Source organism: Neoarius graeffei, chromosome 7 (assembly GCF_027579695.1).
Source record: "Neoarius graeffei isolate fNeoGra1 chromosome 7, fNeoGra1.pri, whole genome shotgun sequence".
NCBI lineage: Eukaryota > Metazoa > Chordata > Actinopteri > Siluriformes > Ariidae > Neoarius > Neoarius graeffei.
Genome location: NC_083575.1, coordinates 31315113 through 31337882, shown reverse-complemented (window position 1 = coordinate 31337882; position 22770 = coordinate 31315113). Strand labels below are relative to the sequence as shown.

Sequence of the window (22770 nt, the reverse complement as noted above, 5' to 3'; positions counted from 1 at the left end):
AAATTCAGTGGCTCTATCAATTGGGGATGCACACCAGAGGGCCACGCTTTCCAAGGGATAGATACAGTGGATGTAAAAAGTCTACAAACCCCTATTAAAATGGGAGGGTCTTGTGATGTTAAAAATAAATTAATAATAAATTATCATCATCACCACCACCACAATTTCTCCCTTTAATGTGATAGAGCAACCAAATCAATAAAGTCATTCTGATTCACCCCAAATAAAGATCAGCTGCTTATCAAGGATTTTTTTTTTTTTTACATATTCCTTCAGTTTTGACAACTGAAGCCATTGTCCATAAAGAGCTTATAAGGCATTTATAAGATCTCATGGTCAAAATCACCCTATCCATACTATGTGCCAAAACATGTTAGGGTCTGATGAGATCAAAATAGAACTTTTTGGGCATAATGATGAAAGATATGTTTGATGCAAAAACAAGGCAGTTTATCACCAAAAGAACACTACAATGCTATGGGGCTGCTTCTCTTCAACTGGGACTAGGGCTCTGGTCAAGATAGAGGGAATGATGAATAGCTCCAAATACCAATCTATTTTGGCACAAAAATGGCAGACCTCTGTTAGACAGCTGAAGAAAAATTTCAATTTCCAGCATGACAATGACCAAAAGTATAGATCCAATTCAACAAAGGAATGGCTTCAAAAGATGACATCAATGCTTTAGAATGGCCCAATAAGAGACCAGATCTAAATTCTATTGAAAACCTGTGGAATGACTTGAAGCAGGCTGTGCACAGATGTCGTCTTCACAATTTGATAGATCTGGAGCATTTTTGCAAGGAAGAGTGGAATAAAATGGCCAAATCAAGATGTACAAAGTTGGTACACTCTTACCCAAAAAGACTTGGTGCTGTATTGCAAAGAAAAGATGTTTTAAGTCTCAGTGCAGGGGCATGCACACTTGTGCAACTGGATTATTGCAAGTTTTTTCTTTAAAATTTTTCATAACATGTTTTATTTGTTTTCTACTTGATTTTGGTTGGTTGCTATATTACCTGAAAAATCATGTCAAATATTTTGAGTTATCTTTTGTTAATTTTTATTTGACAAAAGCCTGCAATATTAAACAGATGTGTAGACTTTTTACATCCCCCTAATGATGGCTTGCTTCACTGGCAGTGACAACCCTATGAACTTCATCATGAAAGTTGACAAGAGATTCTAAATGCAAATCCAGTGTTGCCAGGAGTCACCAGAAATCACTACTGGCTCTCTTAAATGTCACGAGATTGTCACACAATACATAACGTCTAATATGCATACATCAAATTGAACTCATGAAAAGCTAAAAAAGAGCCCTTCGTTAATGAGTACCAAAAGAAGAGCCAGGCTGAGGTTTGCTAAAGATCATAAGGATTGGACCGTAGAGGACTGGAGTAAAGTCGTCATCTCTGATGACTCCAATTTTCAGCCTTTCCCATCACCTGCTCATCTATTGGTTTGACAGGAGACCTGGAGAGGCCTACAAGCCACAATGTCTTGCACCCATTGTGAAATTTGGTGGCGGACTGGTGATGATCTAGGGGTGCTTCCGCAAGGCTGGAATGGGGAAGATTTTTGTTTGTGAAAGACACATGAATCAAGCCATGTACACAAGGTTATCCTGGAAGAAAACTTGCTTCCTTCTGCTCTGACAACGTTCCCTAACTCTGAGGGTTTTCCATCAGGACAATGCTCTGTGCCACACAGACAGGTTAATCAAGGTGTGGATGGAGGAGCACAAAATCAAGACCCTGTCATGGCCAGCCCAATCTCCAGACCTCAACCCCACTGACAACCTCTGGATTGTGATCAAGAGGAAGCTGGATGGTCACAAGCCATCAAACAAAGCCGAGCTGATTGAATTTTTGCGCCAGGAATGGAATAAAGTCATCCAAAAGCAACATAAAAGACTGGTGGAGAGCATGCAAAGATGCATGTAAACTGTGATTAAATGTCAGGGATATTTCACCAAATATTTATTTCTGAACTCATCCTAAGTTCAAACATTAGTATTGTGCTGTGTAAAATTGAACATCATCTTGATTTCTCTGTATTATTCAAGGTCTGAAAACCCTTCATCTTTTTTGCTATTTTGATCCGTTGTCATTTTCTGCAGTTAAATGCTCCAAGTGAGATTTTTATGTGGAATTTTGGGGGAAAGTTTATGGAATAAAATAAAAATGTTCATGTTCCTCAAACACATACCTACAGATATTAAAACCAGAGAAACTGATCATTTTGCAGTGGTCTCTTAATTTTTGCCAGAGCTGCATGCATGTATGTACACACACGTTTAATTGTTTGTTTGTTTGTTTGAGAGTGTGCATTTATATACCATCAAGGACCAAATGTCCCCCTTTGACAATTTTGACCTTGTGAGGACATTTGGATGGTCCCCACAAGGAAAGTAGTTGTCATTTAAAAAAAAAAAAAAAAGGCAAAAGTTTTATTACTAAGTTTAAGGTTAGGTTTAGGTGAAGACATAGCATTAATAATCATGTCAATGGAAGGTCTTCAGAAAGATAGTAAGACAGATGTGTGTATGTCATGTGTGGGTATACATGTTCACTACAACCCCGCTATAACGAATTATTTTACTACGAACTTTCACATGTAATGAACTAAGTTTGCATGCAGCGCACGCCCAGCGCCATTGGAACTAATTACCATGCACCTGTTCCAGATTAGAGTGCAATCACAGCGCATGCTTATAAGGACTCTCTAAACACACAGACTTGGCAAAGTATACGTGCTGTAGTTAGTGTCTCATATTAACAAGCCTTGTATCTGTGTATTGCCTTTCTGGTTTTGGCTTTGTTTTGTGTATTTGGACTCTGCCTTGCATCTTTGCCTCTGCCATTCTGTTTGTTTTTTGCTTGAATAAAGCCTGTTTCACAACCCTGGCTTTGTCTTACATTTTTGAACTGCATGCCTGCCTGTTTGTGAATAAACACTCTTCCTGCAATTACATCTGTCATTTGCCTGCTTACATGACACACTGAGCCATGCATTCCTCTACCCACCAGAGATGAGCAATAAGAAATCAAGTCTGCAGTCAAGTTAACAATACGTGTTACAGCCATAAAACAAAGGCTTCAGTAGCCTAGATTAGGTGTCAATCACTAACAATTATCGAGAACTGTGATCAAATGATCAGTAAAAGAACGAAATGACTGCTGATACCGTAAACTTAACACCTCGTTAAAGCATACTGACAGCGTTTTTATACCCCCCTAGCCCCGTGGCACAACATAAATGACATCAGTCGTGATTTGCAACACATGAATGAACTGAATGGTAAAGATTTCAAAAACATTGCAAGTCAGTAGGTGGATACTGACAACGATACACCAGTAACCGCCTCCATTTCCATTACAGGCAAAGAAATCACCTCCTCTGTTCAGGATCCTTTAACTCAGTCCATGAACTGTGATAGGGACTCGGAAGGAGAAATTCGTGATAAGGAGAATGTACCTAAAATTTCATATATAATGTGATTTGTGTGTGTGTGTGTGTGTGTGTGTGTGTGTGTGTGTGTGTGTGTGTGTGTGTGTGTGTGCATGCTTGTGACAAGTGGGTCCATTTCAGTATTACTACCTTTTCAGTATAATGAACTATTTGGACATCCCCAATGGTGTTAGTTATAGCAGGGTTTCAGTGTACTATGTCTGTGTCTTTGGTTATTTGGATATTCTTACCTCTTCTTCCTCACTGCTGCCACCATCCTCTGGCACCTCCTCTTCCTCCTCATCGTTTTCTTCACTGCTGGAACTTTCGTCCTTGACCTCAGTCTTCCATGCACAAGGCACAGTACCATTGCACTGGAAATCCCATGCCGCATTCAGCGCTAATTAAACCAATGCACGCATGTACATGATTAATGGATCAGTGAAGGCCACCAAGTCATCATGTAGGCCATGCTATTTCAGAGACTGTCCATATCAGCAATACCATACTGAACAAAAACAAATACATCAACACTGAACACAGTTATAAACAACCTGACTAATCAACTGCAACCTAGATTCATAACCGAGTATGGTTTGCACCATTAAATATTTATACCAGGTTGGCTCACTGTGATGCAGTTTTTCCTGTCTGAAAGTAAATATCAGGTTCCCTCATGAAATGGACAAACATGCATAACTGATTAGCAAGCCAGCAGTGATGGTAGCAGGGACGGTAGCAGAGACAGTAGTATCCAAACACAAGGGCATTTATTTATATAAAATATTGACAGATGGTTTGTTATGTGTATTGCTTTTTACAATAAAACCAAAAATGCTATTTAGACATAAAACAAAGAATAATATTCTAAATGTCATAACACTGCGTGGTGGAATGAATAGTCACCTGTTAGGACATTTTCTGAGCACACAAATGCTAAAACTACTGTATACTGTAAATGCATCGGATTGTTCTATGATGGGATAAAACATTTCTATGTTTGAAATGGGAAAAGTCATAAATTTTCAAAATTCCTCCTCTTACTGGGCTTTGTATGCACATCAAGATTTCATCAGCTTCAAACAAAATTAAGCTTCACACAGGCCTTAACCCCACTAATATGCTATGTGGGATCTTAAGAGAGCTGTGCATAAGTCAATGTCCTCATTGTTATTTAGGCCCTGATGAATAAAAACATCGAATTGAACAAGGGTATGCTTTCTTTTTCCCCCATGACTGTATGAATATTTTGTCTAATAATTGTGGTTGATATGGTTTATAGTTTAAAGAGGATAACTAAATTCTGTAGTCTCTACATAGTACAAAATGTCAAAAATATCATTATGCAAAGGGTTTTCCCAGGCCACCATACATTTGCCTTCCCAGTATCGTTTTTTTTGTCAGACCTGTGAAAAACACTGCCAGCACACTGAAGCACTACAAAGCCCTTTTTTCAAGTAGTTGGTTCTGGTGCCATTTTGGACATTTTTATCATGCTCTGAAAAAGGTAGCTCTACACTGTCATACAAGCACACTGATTAGGAGCTACATTACTAATTTTATTGACTGCGTTATTAGCAGCTTATTCTTTGAAATTAACAGCGAAAAGCAATAGCTGCTGTTCCATGCCTCAGAAAAAACCCTCTATGATACAACTGTTCTCTTTTCACATCAGTGGGAATTAGAATCCAGCTCTGAAAACATTCACCATTTCTCTGAATTCACTCACTAGCACTATGTCAGTGGAAAGGGTAACTGTGTGAACAATGTAAATACACACCTGGCTTGAGGCTGGCGTCTGCTTTTTGATCCATATCACCATCAAGTTCCTTTATGTCTTTCCGCAGAACCATGTGACTGAAAGGCCAAAAAAAAAAATTTTTACCACAATAAAGATTTTTTTTTTTCTCTGACAGACGGTCAACAGACCTCCATCCTGAAATAATCATGGCTCTGCTAGCCCTTCAGAGCAAACAGGAACAATTACTGAAAGTTAATAATGAACAGCTTTAATAATGCAAAAAGTTTATAATCGTGTCCTCATATAAACTTGAGGCCAGGGGTTTACAAACTGGGGGTCAGGTGTAGTCAACTGATTCACAAACAGGGTCACGAGTGAAACTTACAATATCCTTTTGTTTCATTTATTTACTTTATAAGTTAATATTAGAAATACTGAAGATAGATTTTGTGTGGTAATATTCTGAAATGTTACTGGGAGTCAAATTCAGACAAGCTGTGTTTAAATTAATACATGGCTATTTTAGTCTTTTTTATTATCCTGATGTTCTACTGCATTAATGTAGCTCAGCAACAAAAATGGACAGTTCCCCATCCATATACCTCAGCAAAATAAATGAACACTGCATCCACTATACCTTTAGTTTTTAGTCACTTATGTTGCACATAGGTACAGTCATGTGAAAAAATAACTACATCCCATGGAAACTGTACAACCCCAATTCCAAAGAAGTTGGGACACTGTGTAAACTGTGCAAAACAGAATGCGATAATTTGCAAAATCATTGAAGCCCTATATTTCATTGAAAATAGTACAAAGACAACATATTGAATGCTGAACCTGAGACATTTTTTTGTTTTTGGAAAAATATATGCTCATTTTGAATTTGATGTCAGCAACGTTTCAGAAAAGTTGGGACAGGGGCAACAAAAGACTGAAAAGTTGTGTAATGCTTAAAACAACAACAACAACAACAACAACAACCACCACACTAATTTGGTTCAAAATAACCATATATTAAAAAAAAAAAAAAACAATAACATTTCTCAGTTTCAACATTTGATATATTGTCTTTGTACTATTTTCAATGAAATATAGGGTTTCCCTGTCACCTCACAGCAAGAAGATCCTGGGTTCGAGCCCAGCGGCTGGCAAGGGCCTTTCTGTGTGGAGTTTGCATGTTCTCCCCCTGTCTGCATGGGTTTCCTCCGGGTGCTCCCGTTTCCCCCACAGTCCAAAGACATGCAGGTTAGGCTAATTGGTGGCTCAAAATTGACCGTAGGCGTGAATGAGCGTGTGAATGGCTGTTTGTCTCTGTGTCAGCCCTGCGATAACCTGGCGACTTGTCCAGGGTGTACCCTGCCTCTTGCCCATAGTCAGCTGGGATAGGCTCCAGCTTGCCTGCGACCCTGTAGAACAGGATAAGCAACTACAGATAATGGATGGATGGATATAGGGTTTCCATGATTTGCAAGTTATCACATTGTTTTTATGTAGTGTCCCAACTTTTTTGGAAATGGGGCTGTAGACTTCTTAATATATTTAAACAAGCAAACATTTCACCCTTTTAATACAGTGCCTACAGATAAAGTGATATACTTGAACAAAACAACAAGGGTATTGCCCTTTTAAACAAAAATAACTTCTTGTAGGCATTTTACATAATTGTCCACCAGTCTCTGACATTGGCTTACTGAAATTTTGACCACTCTTCCATGCAAAATTCCTCAAGTTGCAAGATGTGTGAGGGTTTTCTTGCATGTACTACCCTTTTCAAATCTCCCCACAACATTTAAATGGTGTTCAAATCTAGGCTTTGATTAGGCCATTCCATAACCCTCCATTTCTTCTTTTTGAACCACTCCTTGGTGGATTTGCTACCTCTGGTTCAACTTTTCAACAGATGGCCTCATATTATCTTCAAGCACTTTGATATGGTTCAGAATTCACAGCTGAATCAATGAATGCAAGCTTCCTAGTCCCTGAGGCAGTGAACCAACCTCAAACCATAACATTTCCACCACCATGCTTCACACAGTTGGTATGAGGTTCTTCTCTTGAAAAGCTGTCTTTGGTCTGCGCCACACAAGTGTACTCTTACAGTATTGTGGCCAAACAACTCTACCTTTGATTTGTCCGTGATGGAGATATCTGTTTGGCATGATTGAAAATGGTACAGGCTGTTCTGATTGCTATTTGTTTTGGCTAGTTAAATCCTTGAGATTTATCTTTGCTCGCACATCTGCTCTCTGCTTAATTAAGGTTATCCTGACCAGTGATGTAATGTTCCATCAACCATTTGCGTTACCTTGCCATACACAAATAACTTAGCTTCATCAATCACATGGCTACAACATATTCTTGAATGTGGATATATACTTATATTTATCCTACAACAAACTGAGAAACATAGGATTCCTACACATTTTCCATTTCAAAATTTCATACTTCATGGTACATTTTTCAGACCATATTTGACACCAGAGAACAAATAACTAGATGTTTATTATTTAAATAAATTATTTTAAAATCCAACTGTCAATATGTATGTTACATTGTGAGTATGTAAGCCTTATGTTGCCAAATAATTGCCAGAAGCAAGCAAGTAATTGCTAATATTATATTCTTTCATCAGGCCCAAAATTTCTAGTGGCACTGTACAGTACTGTAGCTCATACAATTCAGTTAAAACCAAACCCAGACAAGTTCAATGTACAGCATTTTATTCAAGCTGCAAAGCTAAAACAATGCAGTGTCATTCTGTTTTTGCCATCTAAACTGGAAAAACTAAACTGATACCTTCTACCTGTAACAGTAACAGGAGGGATGTTGATGTACAACTCATCAAAAGAAAAGGGAACACACGTCCACTGACTTTGCTTCATTGATGTTTAGAGTAAAACTGTTTACTGTAAACACTAACACACTGTTCAACAAAGAACTATAAATAAAGTCAAATAATAATAATTAACAATCATCTCATCTCATCTCATTATCTCTAGCCGCTTTATCCTTCTACAGGGTCGCAGGCAAGCTGGAGCCTATCCCAGCTGACTACGGGCGAAAGGCGGGGTACACCCTGGACAAGTTGCCAGGTCATCACAGGGCTGACACATAGACACAGACAACCATTCACACTCACATTCACACCTACGGTCAATTTAGAGTCACCAGTTAACCTAACCTGCATGTCTTTGGACTGTGGGGGAAACCGGAGCACCCGGAGGAAACCCACACGGACACGGGGAGAACATGCAAACTCCACACAGAAAGGCCCTCGCCGGCCCCGGGGCTCGAACCCAGGACCTTCTTGCTGTGAGGCGACAGCGCTAACCACTACACCACCGTGCCGCCATTAACAATCATACATTAAAATAATGCATTTTGAAAACTTAACATAGAACTGAGAAAATGTCAAATCATTGGCCATAAAAAGTTTAAAACACTCCTCCTTTGTGTTTTTATGTCTCACACACACACACACACACACACACACACACACACACACACACACACACACACGTCAACCCCCAGAGAATGAAAAGCGGGGGATATGCTCCTCTGGAAAAATTTTTTTGGGAAAAAACGGTGCATTCTCCTGTATTCTGAGTGCCATATTTGAAGAAAATTGATCAGGAAATCGGACTGACATACCATGTGCCAAAAACAGCTGAAGCGAGATCAGAAGAGCGAATCCTGATTATTCAGGATTCAGGATCAGTGAGTGTTCACTGATTATTTTGCAATGCGGTAGTTTTTAGAACTAAAATTGGTAGGTCAGTCAACCTTTTCTGCTTTGAGGCCCACTTATTCATACTTGTAACGAAAAGATCCCCAATTATTTTGGCTCATCTATTCTATTAGAATCTAATAATCTATTGTAAAGTGTATTAATGGGCTGCAACATCACTCCTTGTTACAGATGGGAGCCCAGGAATTAAATAAATGCAATAAAAACAAACTGTTTTTAATTGTAGGTATTGTATTTAAAACTGTATGGATGTGCCAGAAGCCAACATAAACCCATGCACGCAGGGCATTCTCAGTCAAAAGGGATTAATGATCCAAAAGTGGAGTCGGGTCCATTAACACAAGAACTTATTGCCATGTTTGTGTTCAGCAAACAAGCAAGTTATTAAAACCAAGCAGTACACACTCAAAAGAAGTGGATATAGAAACCACTCAATGGGATGGATCCTTACACGCTAACAAAGAAGGATTTTTCCTATGAGTTGGAAAAAGTATCCATCCGTTGAGTTCCCCGACATCTCAAACTACCTGGTGCTGCAGACATCATTCTACATGGACAAACAGATGAAAACCTGGAAGAGCATGGAGGCGTACAACTTTATATGTGGCTGGGTTAAAGATCTGGGGATCAAGACATGACAAGGTAGATGGCAGTAGACAGATCTAAGTGCAGGAAGAGAGTGTTTATTAGCAGGTGTGATGTTTACAAAAATGAAACCCAAACGAAAGCAAATCAGAATCATAAAGCAGAGCATTTAAACAGTGTTATAAATATGGCTTGAAACAAACGTGACTGTGATAATACTTCGTAAAGCCTCTGTGAAAACAGCGTCCATATCTGCGTGTGCTGATTGCGCTCAAATGAGTATCAGGTGTTTCCCATAACGACTGGGTCCCAAAAGCGTGCACAACGCGCTCCGTGAGCATGTGTAGCTGCTCGAGCTGCACCAGACTCAAGTGCGCAAAAGGTGTGACAGTCAAAGGTTCACCTGCTGTGTGACCACAACTTTTAGCTCATGTGTACATCGCCATGCATTGCCACCAAAATGCCTCATTTTCATCGATAACCCATCGCAAAGCATCACAAGCTGTAGTGTGACAATAGCTTAATGAGGTGGATGTGATGTCTGATGCAACCCAGCAACTGTACCCTACTATGAGTAAAAATTAGCTTCAACTTGGGGGGGGGGGGGGGGGGGGGGGGAGACAATTGCAGCCCACTAGATGGTGCTTTGCAGCTCAGTGGCTGAGAAACACTGCAGTAGGCGGTATTCACCTGTCAAAAGCAGTAGACTACCATGTGAATCGGTAGAGTTGGCATGTATGTAAGTAATGGAAACACAGAGGAAGCAAGTTGCATCCTGCTGCAAACACTGGCTGAGTGACAGACATCCATACTCACGCTCAAATATGAAGATAAAACATGGTAGTAAGACAGATATCAGGCCAAGAGGTCTTGTGCGAGTGCGCCTCACACAAATAAGTCAGGGCAACTATGTTCTCTCTCACATACACACAATATTTGCCATCATTCACACCTGGGGGCAGCCCCACGACACCAGCAAAACTTGCCAGCTCTCAGAAAACTTGCAGTTACCTATTCTTACTGTACATTTTTAGTGTTGTAATGTGCGTTGATGATGATTGTTTTTAGTTCTGCATTGGTACGACGTAGCCCAATGTGCTAACTTCAGATAGTTCACTGATGGCAGATGCCACAGAAATCACCTCCAACATATCGCGCGCATGTCTTGCCTTGCTTAAATTCAATGACTTCAAACTCACGCTGGTTTGAACATTCTGGCTTAATATTATATTTTAGAAAACAAAGTAGGGGCAACTGTGATGGCCTGGCGACTTGTCCAGGGTGTACCCCGCCTTTCGCCCGTAGTCAGCTGGGATAGGCTCCAGCTTGCCTGCGACCCTGTAGAAGGATAAAGCGGCTAGAGATAATGAGATGAGATGAGATGAAAGTAGGGGCAATAGTCTGGAAACAGAAATATTTTTCCATACTATTTTCCATTCTTATCCAGACCTGGAAATTACTAAAATCAAATTCCATACTTTTCAATACTGTGTAGGAACCCTGAAGGGACAACTAGTTATCCTTTTTAGCATTCTCAAAATAAGTGTTTGCCAATAATTTCAGTGCAATTAAGATTCGGCAAGGTTGCCCACATGCTGTGTCGAATTCCAGTTGGAAATATAATTATAATGTAAACACATGAACTCCACCACAAATATTTTAATTACTACTTGGGAACTCGCATTGTTCTATGAGCCCTGGCCTTGCTAGTTTGGTGTGTGTCACTAGTGTGTGAAACCACTGTGTCCTCCAATATGAATAGTAAGTTCTTTATTTTCTTTCAGTAATGCAAAATAAACTTCTGATACAAAAATAAAAGCAAAGTTTTTTCACACTGTCCATTTTGCCCTAACCAAGACCACTTGAACACATAGCATGTCATAATTACTACCTCAAGCTCATACGTATAAACTTCTACAACAACTTGAAAGCAGTCACAGTCCCACTGCTTATACAGAATGTAACGGACACAATCACATTCATTGATTTCTAAAGGTGATTAAATACTGACAATTATTTAAAAAAACAAACAAAACAAAAAACAAAACAAAAAAAACACAAATGCTACTCACAACTTCCCATCCTTGAAGGAGCGGACAAACACACAGTCTTTTTTCATCATGACATCCTCATGACAATCTGGAGAGATAACCTTTAATGATAGAAAAGAACAGAAAGAACCTATGAGGAAAGAGATGAAAAGAAGAGGGGACAGAATTCAAAATTCTCTGAAATTCTCTGGGAATAAGAAGTGTTTAATTATCCATATTTTCATTTTCACTTTTGTGAGCATCTCAGAAATAGCCCAAAATTTCAAAAGGTCAGTTAATGAACTTTACAAAAGAAAAACACAACCTGCTAGAATTGTTCAGAGGAACATACAAGGCAACTCTTAATAAAGGTATTATATCAGCTACATATAACTGCTTGTTAGGACTCAATACACGCTCCACATCATATATCAAAGCAAAATGGGAAACCGAATCAGGGACTGAAATAACAGATGAAGAATGGGAAAAAATATGGAAATTTCAATGGAAATGCACCAGTTCAATGAACTGGAGGGAATTTAACTGGAAAAACTTAATCAGATATTTTATAACACCACATCAGAAATGCAAATTCAGTGACATTATCCCTGTTTGCTGGAGACAATGTGGCCATCAATGTGCAAACCACCACCATGTTTTCTGGGACTGCCCCAACATAAAAGCTTTTTGGTCTGAGATACATAAGGCCCTACAGGACATCTTTGAAGAAGATATTGCACTGGACTTTAAGACTTTGTACCTTGGATACGTTCCCGAAAACTGGCTGAAAGTGGACAAATATCTTATTAACATTCTATTGGTGGCCAGTAAAAAAGCCATCACCAGGAACTGGCTACAACCACACAGCCCAACAATTACTACATGGAGAGATATTGTGGTGGAAATTTACAAGATGGAAGGAATAATAGCACATGTTAACCAAAAAACTGAGGGTTTTTTGGACAGATGGTTGAAGTGGTTTTATTTTGTCCCTGCCAAATGGCCAAATGAATCCTTACTATAAGTGTGTATATTACGTATCCTTTTGTAAGGACATGTATGTGGAAGACTACTCCCTGTCTGTAAATAGTTGTTGTTACTGTTGTCATTTTTTTGTCCCCCCATTTCCTGTCTCTCTTTTTTTTTTCTTTCTTGTCTTCATGTACCCACCACCCTTTACCTTGAAAAATAATAAAATATAAATAAAAAAAAAAAAAAGAACTTTACAAAAAGCCTTTACATAAATAAGTAAAATGAACGAATATGTCAAATGATGATACAATGTGTTGACGCTCCAGTGATGCTTGGAGGTTCAGGTGCTGGATTTTGTGGGTCTTTGTTATGTAGGAGGCTTCCAATATTTCATTTTGAAACTGCCCCAATAATCAATAAACTGTGCAATCCTGAAACAGAGTTTATATTTGTCCCTCTCATCATGGTGTACTGGCAAATGTTTGACTGTTCCAGGCCCTTAAAACTTGAAATCAAATCGATAAATAGATTTTGATTTTATATATACACAGTACCAGTCAAAAGTTTGGAAACAGCTTCAAATTCGATGTTTTTATTTTTAATTTTTTTTTCCTATATTGTAAATTAATACTGAAGTCATCCAGACTATGCAGCAACACATAAGGAATCATTTAGTAAACTTTAAAATGTTAATCAAACCAAAATACATGTTTTAGAGTTTAGATTCTTCAAAGTAGGCACCTTTTGCTTTGATTACAGTTTTTCACACTCTTGACATTCTCTCAATCAGCTTCATGAGGTAATCACTCGAAATGGTTTTCCAACAGTCTTGAAGGAGTTCCCAGAGGTGCTGAGCACTCGTTGGCTGCTTTGCCTTCACTCTGCAGTCAAACTCATCCCAAACCATCTCAATTGGGTTTAGATCAGGTGATTGTGGAGGCCACATCATCTGACGAAGCACTCCATCACCCTCTTTCTTGGACAAATAGCCCTTACATAGCCTAGAGGTGTGTTTTGGGTCATTGTCCTGTTGAAAGACAAATGATGGGCCCACTAAGCGCAAACCAGATGGGATGGCATGTCGCTGCAGAATGCTGTGGTAGCCATGCTGGTTAAGTGTGCCTTCGATTTTGAATAAATCGCCAACAGTGTCACCAGCAAAGCATCCCCATACCATCACACTTCCTCCTCCATACTTCACTGTGGGAACCACACATGTAGGAACCATCCGCTCACCTTTTCTGCATCTTACAAAAAGACATGGCGATTGGAACCAAAAATCTCAAATTTGGACTCATCAGACCAAAGGACAGATTTCCACTGGTCTAATGTCCATTCCTTGTGTCCCTTGGCCCAAGCTATTCTCTTCCTCTTGTTGTTCTTCCTTAGAAGTGGCTTCTTTGCAGCAATTCGACCATAAAGTCCAGATTCACGCAGTCTTCTCTGAACAGTTGATGTTGAGATGTGTGTGCTACTTGAACTCTGAAGCATTTAGGTGGGCTCTTATCTGGGGTGCTGTTAACTTGCGGTTTCTGAGGCTGGTAACTCTGATTAACTTATCCTGTGCAACAGAGGTAACCTTAGGTCTTCCTTTCCTGGGGCGGTCCTGATGAGAGCCAGTTTCATCATAACATTTGATGGTCTTTGTGACTGCACCTGGGGATACTTTCAAAGTTCTTGAAATTTTTTGGACTGACTGACCTTCATTTCTTAAAGTAATGATGGACTGTCATATTTCTTTACTTAGTTGAGTAGTTCTTGGCATAATATGGATTAGAACAGTACTCAAATAGGGTCATTCACTGTATACCAACTCTACCTCTTCACAACACAACTGATGGTCTCGAACACATTAAGAGGTCAAGAAATTAACTCTTGACAAGGCACAGCTGGAAACTGAAAGCCATTCCAGGTGACTACCTCATAAAGCTGACTGACAAAATGCCAAGATGTGCAAAGCTGTCATCTAAACAAAAGGTGCCTACTTTGAAGAATCTAAAATATAAAACATATTCTGGTTTGATTAACACTTTTTTGTTTACCACATAATTCCATATATATTTCTTCATAATGTCAATGACTTTAGTATTAATCTACAATTCAGAAAATTTTAAAATAATTAAAAACCACACACACACACGTAAATGAGTACACTCCCTTTGAAAAGTAACATTTTAAACAATATCTCAATGAACACAAACAATTTCCAAAATGTTGACAAGACAAAAGTTTAATATAACATCTGTAACTTATAACGGGAAAAAGTAAGGTTAATAATATAACTTAGATTACACATTTTTCAGTTTTACTCAAATTAGGGTGGTGCAAAAATGAGTACACCCCACAACAGAAACTACTACATCTAGTACTTTGTATGGCCTCCGTGATTTTTAATGACAGCACCAAGTCTTCTAGGCATGGAATGAACAAGTTGGAGACATTTTGCAACATCAATCTTTTTCCATTCTTCAACAATGACCTCTTTTAGTGACTGGATGCTGGATGGAGAGTGATGCTCAACTTGTCTCTTCAGAATTCTCCAAAGAAAATAATTTCTTTATACCACAAAGGTGAAGGCTACAAGAAGATCAGCAAAGCTTTACTTATCAGTCAGAATACTGTAGCAAAAGTGATACAAAAATTTAAGAAAGATGGAACTGCAACCATCTCACAGAGACGTCTAGGTCGTCCACGGAAGTTAACACCTCGACAGGAGCGTCTTCTGATGAGAAGGGTTGAAGAAAATCGGCATGCAAGTTCACTGCACTTATCTAAAGAAGTAGAAAGCCAAACTGGGGTGACTATTTCCCGTGACACAATACGGCGTACACTGCAGAGGAATGGCATGCATGGATGCCGTCCACGAAAGAAGCCGCTCCTAAAGCCCAGGCACAAAAAAAGCCCGCCGAGAGTTTGCCAGGGCCCATGCTGACAAAGATGAAGACTACTGGGACTCTATACTCTGGAGTGATGAGACCAAGATAAATGTTTTTAGAACTGATGGCTTCAAAACTGTATGGCATCGCAAAGGTGAGGAATACAAAGAAAAATGCATGGTGCCTACAGTGAAACATGGTGGTGGCAGTGTCCTTATGTGCGACTGCATGAGTGCTGCTGGTGTCGGGGAGCTGCATTTCATTGATGGCATCATGAATTCACAGATGCATTGCTCTATACTGAAAGAGAAGATGCTACCATCACTCCGTGCCCTTGGTCGTCGTGCACTTTTCCAACATGACTAAACACACATCTAAGGCCACTGTTGGATTTCTGAAGAACAGGGTGAAAGTGATTCAGTGGCCAAGTACGTCTCCTGATCTGAACCCAATCGAACACCTATGGGGAATTCTGAAGAGACAAGTTGAGCATCACTCTCCATACAGCATCCAGTCACTAAAAGAGGTCATCGTTTAAGAATGGAAAAAGACTGATGTTGCAAAATGTCTCCAACTTGTTCATTCCATGCCTAGAAGACTTGGTGCTGTCATTAAAAATCATGGAGGCCATACAAAGTACTAGATGTAGTTTTTGTTGTGGGGTGTACTCATTTTTGCACCACCCTAATTTGAGTAAAACTGAAAAATGTGTAATCGAAGTTATATTATTAACCTTACTTTTTCCCGTTATAAGTTAAACAGATATTATATTAAAATTTGTCTCGTCAACATTTTGGAAATTGTTTGTGTTCATTGAGATATTGTTTAAAATGTTACTTTTCAAAGGGGGTGTACTCATTTACACTGAGCACTGTAATATATATATATTCATATTCACAAGACAGAGGATATTCAAAATCCTCCTGGTTGCACCAGTCATGGAAACACTCTTTACACAGCTAACAATTTTTATCTGAAAAGTTCTGTTTAATATTTGTGTATTACACTGAACATTTACCACTAATAATAAATAATATAATAATACAGTCCCCTCTAAACGTATTGGAATAATGAAGCCAGTGCTTTTGTTTTTGCTATACATTTGGGTTCGAGATCAAAAAATGAATGAGACAACAGATAAGAATATATGTATATATCAGAGTTTCCAATCGGGATTTTTGGTGCTGGTCTTGGTGTCTGAAAACAATGCAGTTTACTGGATAAATTATTATAATTTGAGTTATATGTTAATTAGTACTGCTGCTAGAAAATGCTGAAATTTTGGAATATATAAGAATGACACTATGTAAAATTATGATTGTAACTAACAGCAAAGAACAAGAAAACTTTCCAGTAATGAAAAATATTACTTTATGACATGGCTGCTACGAACATTTTGTTTATTTTTGTTTTAACTTGATTGAAATGTATTTCAAGAAGCTCCGAAACATTATGGTACCCTGCAACGCACATGTTCTCAAATGTATGACATTTCTGCTTCTTTGCAGCTGGACCAGGATGTCTCCATCATCTCAACATGTTCCTCACTGTCTCGATTAGGCTGACCTGACCGGAATCGCTTACTTTCAGCAAGAAACTTAAGTGCTCACTGTTTTGGCAGTATAAGGCTTATGCTGCCATTATTAGGGGTCCAAGCAAATTCGCTGCAGGAACCCTATTGCTTTAGTCCTGATTATTAGGGGTCCAATGAGAGAAACTGCTGGAAACCTATTATTTTGTTCTCTTTTTTTTAAAATTATTATTAATTTAAGTAGATTGTATATGACTGGGTGACAAGTATTTATTTCTGTAACTGAATAATATATCTGCATTTTTTTTTTTTGTGTACGCAACCAGAAAGTTCTGCCTATAAGACCAACCAGAGAATCCATCACTCAAACAAATCCTTGTGAGCAGCGGCATTAGCAATATTTAGATGTATACTTTGTTAGTAGTCTAATTTTCTCAGATAAAAATAGATATTAAAGTGAATTAGGAACCATTAAATACAATTACATGAATTCAATTTTAATTCCTGTCTCATTTTTTGAAAATGACCACTGTAGCTGTGATTTGCTAGAAAACAATGGTTCCACAGCAGTGGCTATATGAATCAGAGGCTAGTATTAGGTAATGATCCCTGTGGCAGCCATCAGTGGCAGCATGCTTAAACAGCTATATCTACACTGCTACTTCTTTTTCCCCCTTCAACATACCGTCTACATTCATTTAAAGAGATATGCATTATGGTGTAGAAAGGATCTTTACTTACACTTACTTTTTAAAATTTTATATATATATATATATATATATATATATATATATATATATATATATATATATATATATAAAATTATCTCTAGCCGCTTTATCCTTCTACAGGGTCGCAGGCAAACTGGAGCCTATCCCAGCTGACTACGGGCGAAAGGCAGGGTACACCCTGGACAAGTCGCCAGGTCATCACAGGGCTGACACATACACACAGACAACCATTCACACTCACATTCACACTTACGGTCAATTTGGAGTCACCAGTTAACCTAACCTGCATGTCTTTGGACTGTGGGGGAAACCGGAGCACCCGGAGGAAACCCACGCGGACACGGGGAGAACATGCAAACTCCGCACAGAAAGGCCCTCGCTGGCCACAGGGCTCGAACCCGGACCTTCTTGCTGTGAGGCGACAGCGCTAACCACTACACCACCGTGCCGCCCATATATATATTTATTTACTTTTATATTTTTACTGGAATGATGTGTCCAGCAGGCTCTGAATTTGCTGGTCACATACCAGAATTTACCAGCTAATAGAAACCCTGATTTTATATATACACACACTCACCATCCACTTTAATGGGAACACCTGTACATTTATGCAGTTATCTAAATCAGCCAAGCACTTTGCAACAGCACAGTTCATAAAATCATTCAGATACAGGTCAAGGGTTTCAGCTAATCTTATTCCTCTGGACTCTCCAGCAACACGCTTTAACAGCACTACTGTTCAATAATGCTAACCTCCATCATCATGAAATACTTCAAATGATTGGTCATGTCATACAAAAAAAAAAAAAAGAAGTCGTCTTCATTCCATCCATTTTAGATTCTCATCAGTATGTGTGTATTGGCACAATCACTCCACTGAGGATTCATCTCCTCTGCACTTCACCTATCTTTAGCCCCTTTTACATAGCCTGGTCAAGGCTAGAATCCTATGAATTGTGCAAATGTGCAATGGGTGTGTGTGTGTGTGGGGGGGGGGGTCATGTTAGTCCACCTCTGAGCCAGAACAATTAGTAGCAACACAGATGGAATCGACATCTGTGTAAAAGGGGCAGCTGACACAGCAGGACAGGATGTTTTTGACATTGATGTTCTTCTTTCCGTGATCAGCACAAATTCAAACGTTTCCGTCTACGGTTTGTGCACCTTTCTTTCTCAAATTGCTTCCTAGTTCTCTTCACTTTCTCCTCAAACATATTTCTGATCACACAAACATGTTACTTGCATGAGTCTCTCCACTCCTCTCTTCCTCATTACCGCTCTCTCTCCTCTCTGTTTGTAAGTGCAGTTTTCTGTGACTGTTTCCTGAAGAGCAGGCTCCGCTAAAGGACACAAACAAGTTATAATATATATTGAATCTGTTACTTCCCTTAAACATGAATTATCTAATGGAAGTGATTACATGTTGCACATGATGTTCAGCAATTTTGCTTGCATTTGAAGAGTAGTATAAATGTGCACATCTTACAAAAGCACCTCAACACTTAGCTCATCTGCCGTTGTTTTGATAGTAGTGCAGAGGTATGCTCAGGCAGGGTTTCCCCTAGAAAAACTGGAAAGAGTAGTGGCCCCCGAAGCGCAGCGACGTGCAAAGAACATGTCGCCTATGGCGGCATGTAAGCTAGTGGGGGTCTAGGGGCATGTTTCCCCCGGAAAATTTTGAAATATAAAGGGTTAATTTCATGGCTTCTGGTAACATCTAGAACTGACTTACCAGTTCAACATGGGGAAAAGGTTATAGTTTACTTATAATTTTACTGAATCCCCACCCTAAAAACAGAAAAAAGTCAATACAATACCCATTTGCATCTCACAAGCAGTGTACTGTTCCAAAGAAAACTGCAGTTTATTTCACATCAAACAAAGTGAATGATGATGCAACATAGCATGAGTTGTTCAAAATACTGATCATTAAATTTTGGCAAGAGTGTGGATGACTAAATGCCTAATAAAACTGAAGTGAACAATAAACAAACAATGATAAAATGGGGGAACCCCCCCAACACCTCAGATGATCTGGCATTTGGCAAATTTTGGTCAGCAACATGCAGTGAACTGGCCGTCATGGTCTCACAACTATGGTCTGCCACTGTTGCAGAGTTGTTTACCACAGTTTTCTTTGTGAAAATCTCCATAATTAAGATGCAACCCAGTAGTGTTTTGCTCACTTGTACCCAGCTTGAAGGCTCTGCCATTTTTGCACAAGTTACCTATGAATATTAATTGTGCATCGCTTGTCCAATCAACATGGGATACCACACACACTCAGCCAATCAGCATGGAATACCCTTCTCTGGCATCAGCTGTGAACTTAGGTCAAGTTCAGGGCCATGGGCTTGCATGGACTGTATTGATTAAAACACATGCATGTTGAATCTAGCTTTATACTGTAGGCAGGATGGTGCTAGGATTTTTCTTTCTGGGTCCTGGGACCCACATGACTGGCTAAATTGGGGTCCCTGGCATTTTTTGTGGGTCCCAAAAAGAATTAATTATTAAAAAATAAATAAATAAATAAATAAATAAATAAATAAAAATTCCCCACTCACCCCTGCTTCGGGCGGTATTTTTTCCCCTCAAGCTTTACCAGAGGCCTGGGAGTTTGAGGGTCCTACACACCATCTTAGCTGTTCTGAGGACTATGCTTTTCTGGACAGAGATCTTGGATATTGTTCCTGGGATCTATTGAAGCTACTCCCGCAGTTTGGGGGTCACTGCACTGGGGGCTCCTATCAACACAGGGACCACTGTTGTCTTCATCCTTCATCTTTTCTAGCTCTTCTTTCAGCCCTTGATACTTCTTGAGCTTCTCAAGTTCCTTTTCCTGATGTTATTGTCACTTGGTATTGCCACATCCATCACCACAGCCTTGTTCTCCCGTTTGTCCACCACTTTCCCTCTCCTTGTTACCATCCGGGCACACTTATTTAGTCCGAATAACATTCGGATGTCGTTGCTGTAGATCTTGGTGGTGTGGGTCAGTGAGTCGATGTCTCGCTCAGACCTGCCATACAGCATAATATCCATGTAGAGGTGGCGGCTGATGGTTGCTCCATTTCACAGTCTGTATCCATAGCCACTCTTGATGATGATATGGCTGAGGGGGTTTAGTCCTATGCCGAACAGTAGCGGGGACAGGGCATCTCCTTGGTATATGCTGCACTTGATGGTGACCCATGTTATTGGCTTGAAGTTGGCCTCTAGGGTTGTTTTCCACAGCCTCATTGGGTTCTTGATTAAGGTTCTGAGAGTCCTGTTGATGTTGTACCAGTTTCAAGGATTCCAGGATCCATGTGTGGGGCATCGAGCCATAAGATTTCCTGTAGTCAATCCAGGCAGTACACATTGGTATGTCTGGTTCTGCAGTCTTGAACTACTGCACTGTCTACCAGTAGCTGAGGTTTTGCTCCTCTGGGGTTCCTACCAATTCCTTTCTGGGCCTCGCTCATGTATTGAGTCATGTGCCTACTCATCCTATCCACTATGATGCCTGACAGGAGCTTCCATGTTGTGCAGAGGCAGGTTATTGGGCAGTAGCTGGATGGGACTGCTCCCTTCTGTGGGTCCTTCAGAATCGGGCCTCTCTGATCTTGTCAGCCATTCTGGGTGAGTCCCATCCATAAGCAGCTGGTTCATCTGTGCTGCCAAGCGCTCAAGTAGTGAGGTTAGCTTATTTAGCCAGTAGGCATGAACCATATTCGGGCCTGGTGCTGTCCAGTTCTTCACTTTCGAGATTCTTACTTGGATGTCTGCCACAGTGATGGTTACTGGGTCTTGTTCAGGGAGCTTGCTGTATTTGGCTCTCAGGTCTATTAGCCACTGAGCACTGTTATGGGATTTTTCCTTCTCTTATATCCCTTTCCAGTATTGTTCAGTCTCCTGTCTTGGTGGATCTGGAACCATGTTATTAACCTGCCACTGGGTGTACACCTTTGATGGTTGAGTGGAGAACATCCTATTTATTCTCCTGGCTTCAGCTTTGCTTGTGTACCTCCTTAGACGGGTAGCCAGGGCTGTGAGCCTTTGTTTCACAGTCTCTAGGGCCTCAGGTATGGACAGCTTACTGTATTTCTTAGGTAGCCCCTTACTTGTCATACCTTTCTGGAGTTCTGACAGCTGGCTAACTTCTCTCCAGGTCACCTTGATCTTAGCCTCTAACCTTCTCTTCCATGGTGGATACGGCACCTTATGGTTAGTGTCCATCTTATAGCCAAGCATTTCCAGGATCACTGTTGCTGTGATGTATATCGGCTTGTTGGTCTCAGTGATGGTTGTAGTAGGGATCGTTCGTACTGCTGCTTTCACATCTTCTAGGAGATTTTCAGGAGGTACTTCACACAGTCTTGGTAGTCGGGCACAGTGGTTCAAGGTGTTCAGCTTTGTCAGCTGCTCATGCATTAAGCTCTTGCTCACAAGGGTGTGTTGCTGGGGGGTTCCCAGTCTCAATCTCCGAGTGTGGGGATGAAGAAGTCCCTCTGACCTGGCATCCTGAGATAACGGATAGCCAATGAGGCACTATGCCTAGTCTTGCGAGAGTTTTAGCAGTCAAAGCGACATCCGTCAGTACCAGGTGAAGGATCTGGTCTTCCCTTGTTGGTTTGGTAACAATCTGCTTCAACCCAAGAGTGTTGGAGAACTCCAGCATGCATCAGCCAGCTGCATCTGTTGTATGAGTGCCAAGCCAGTCTTTGTGGTAGACGTTGAAGTCTTCAAGTAGGACCACCAATTAGGTGCCAAACTCAGGTCAGTTTAGGTAGGGGTGTTGGCACTAGGCAGTTGATATCACTGTTGCTGCTTGGTGGTCTGTAGACTGCAGCAATTAGTAGCATCTGAGTTTTAAGAGCCACCGAGAACCACATTAGTTTCAAGTCTGGGGGGGGGTGTCTAGGTCCTTGTCATGGAAGATAGCAATTCCTTCAAGACAGTAGGCAGCAATTCCACCGTATGATGAGTTAGGTCCATCTCTGTGGCAGCAAAGAGAATATCCAGGAATGGTCATGCATTCAGCTCCATCCTTCACTGTGGAGCCCAGGAAGAACTCGATGGCAACAACAATAGTTGGCTTAAGCTTGTGGCAAA

At 40.1% G+C, this 22770-nt stretch overlaps 1 protein-coding gene across 8 annotated transcripts in view; it reads right to left on the bottom strand.

The window, feature by feature from the left end:
• arid4b (AT-rich interaction domain 4B) overlaps positions 1-22770 on the bottom strand; it is a 201151-nt gene that overhangs the window by 81300 nt on the left and 97081 nt on the right. For 7 of the 8 annotated variants that reach the window (XM_060925500.1, XM_060925499.1, XM_060925501.1 and 4 more), the window contains 3 exons: positions 11603-11682; positions 5234-5310; positions 3705-3853 (listed from right to left, as the gene is read on the bottom strand). In XM_060925500.1, coding sequence (XP_060781483.1) covers positions 3705-3853; positions 5234-5310; positions 11603-11682 — 306 coding nt within the window. The remainder of the gene's footprint in view (positions 1-3704; positions 3854-5233; positions 5311-11602; positions 11683-22770) is intronic. The other variant, XM_060925505.1, reaches the window with a different exon arrangement.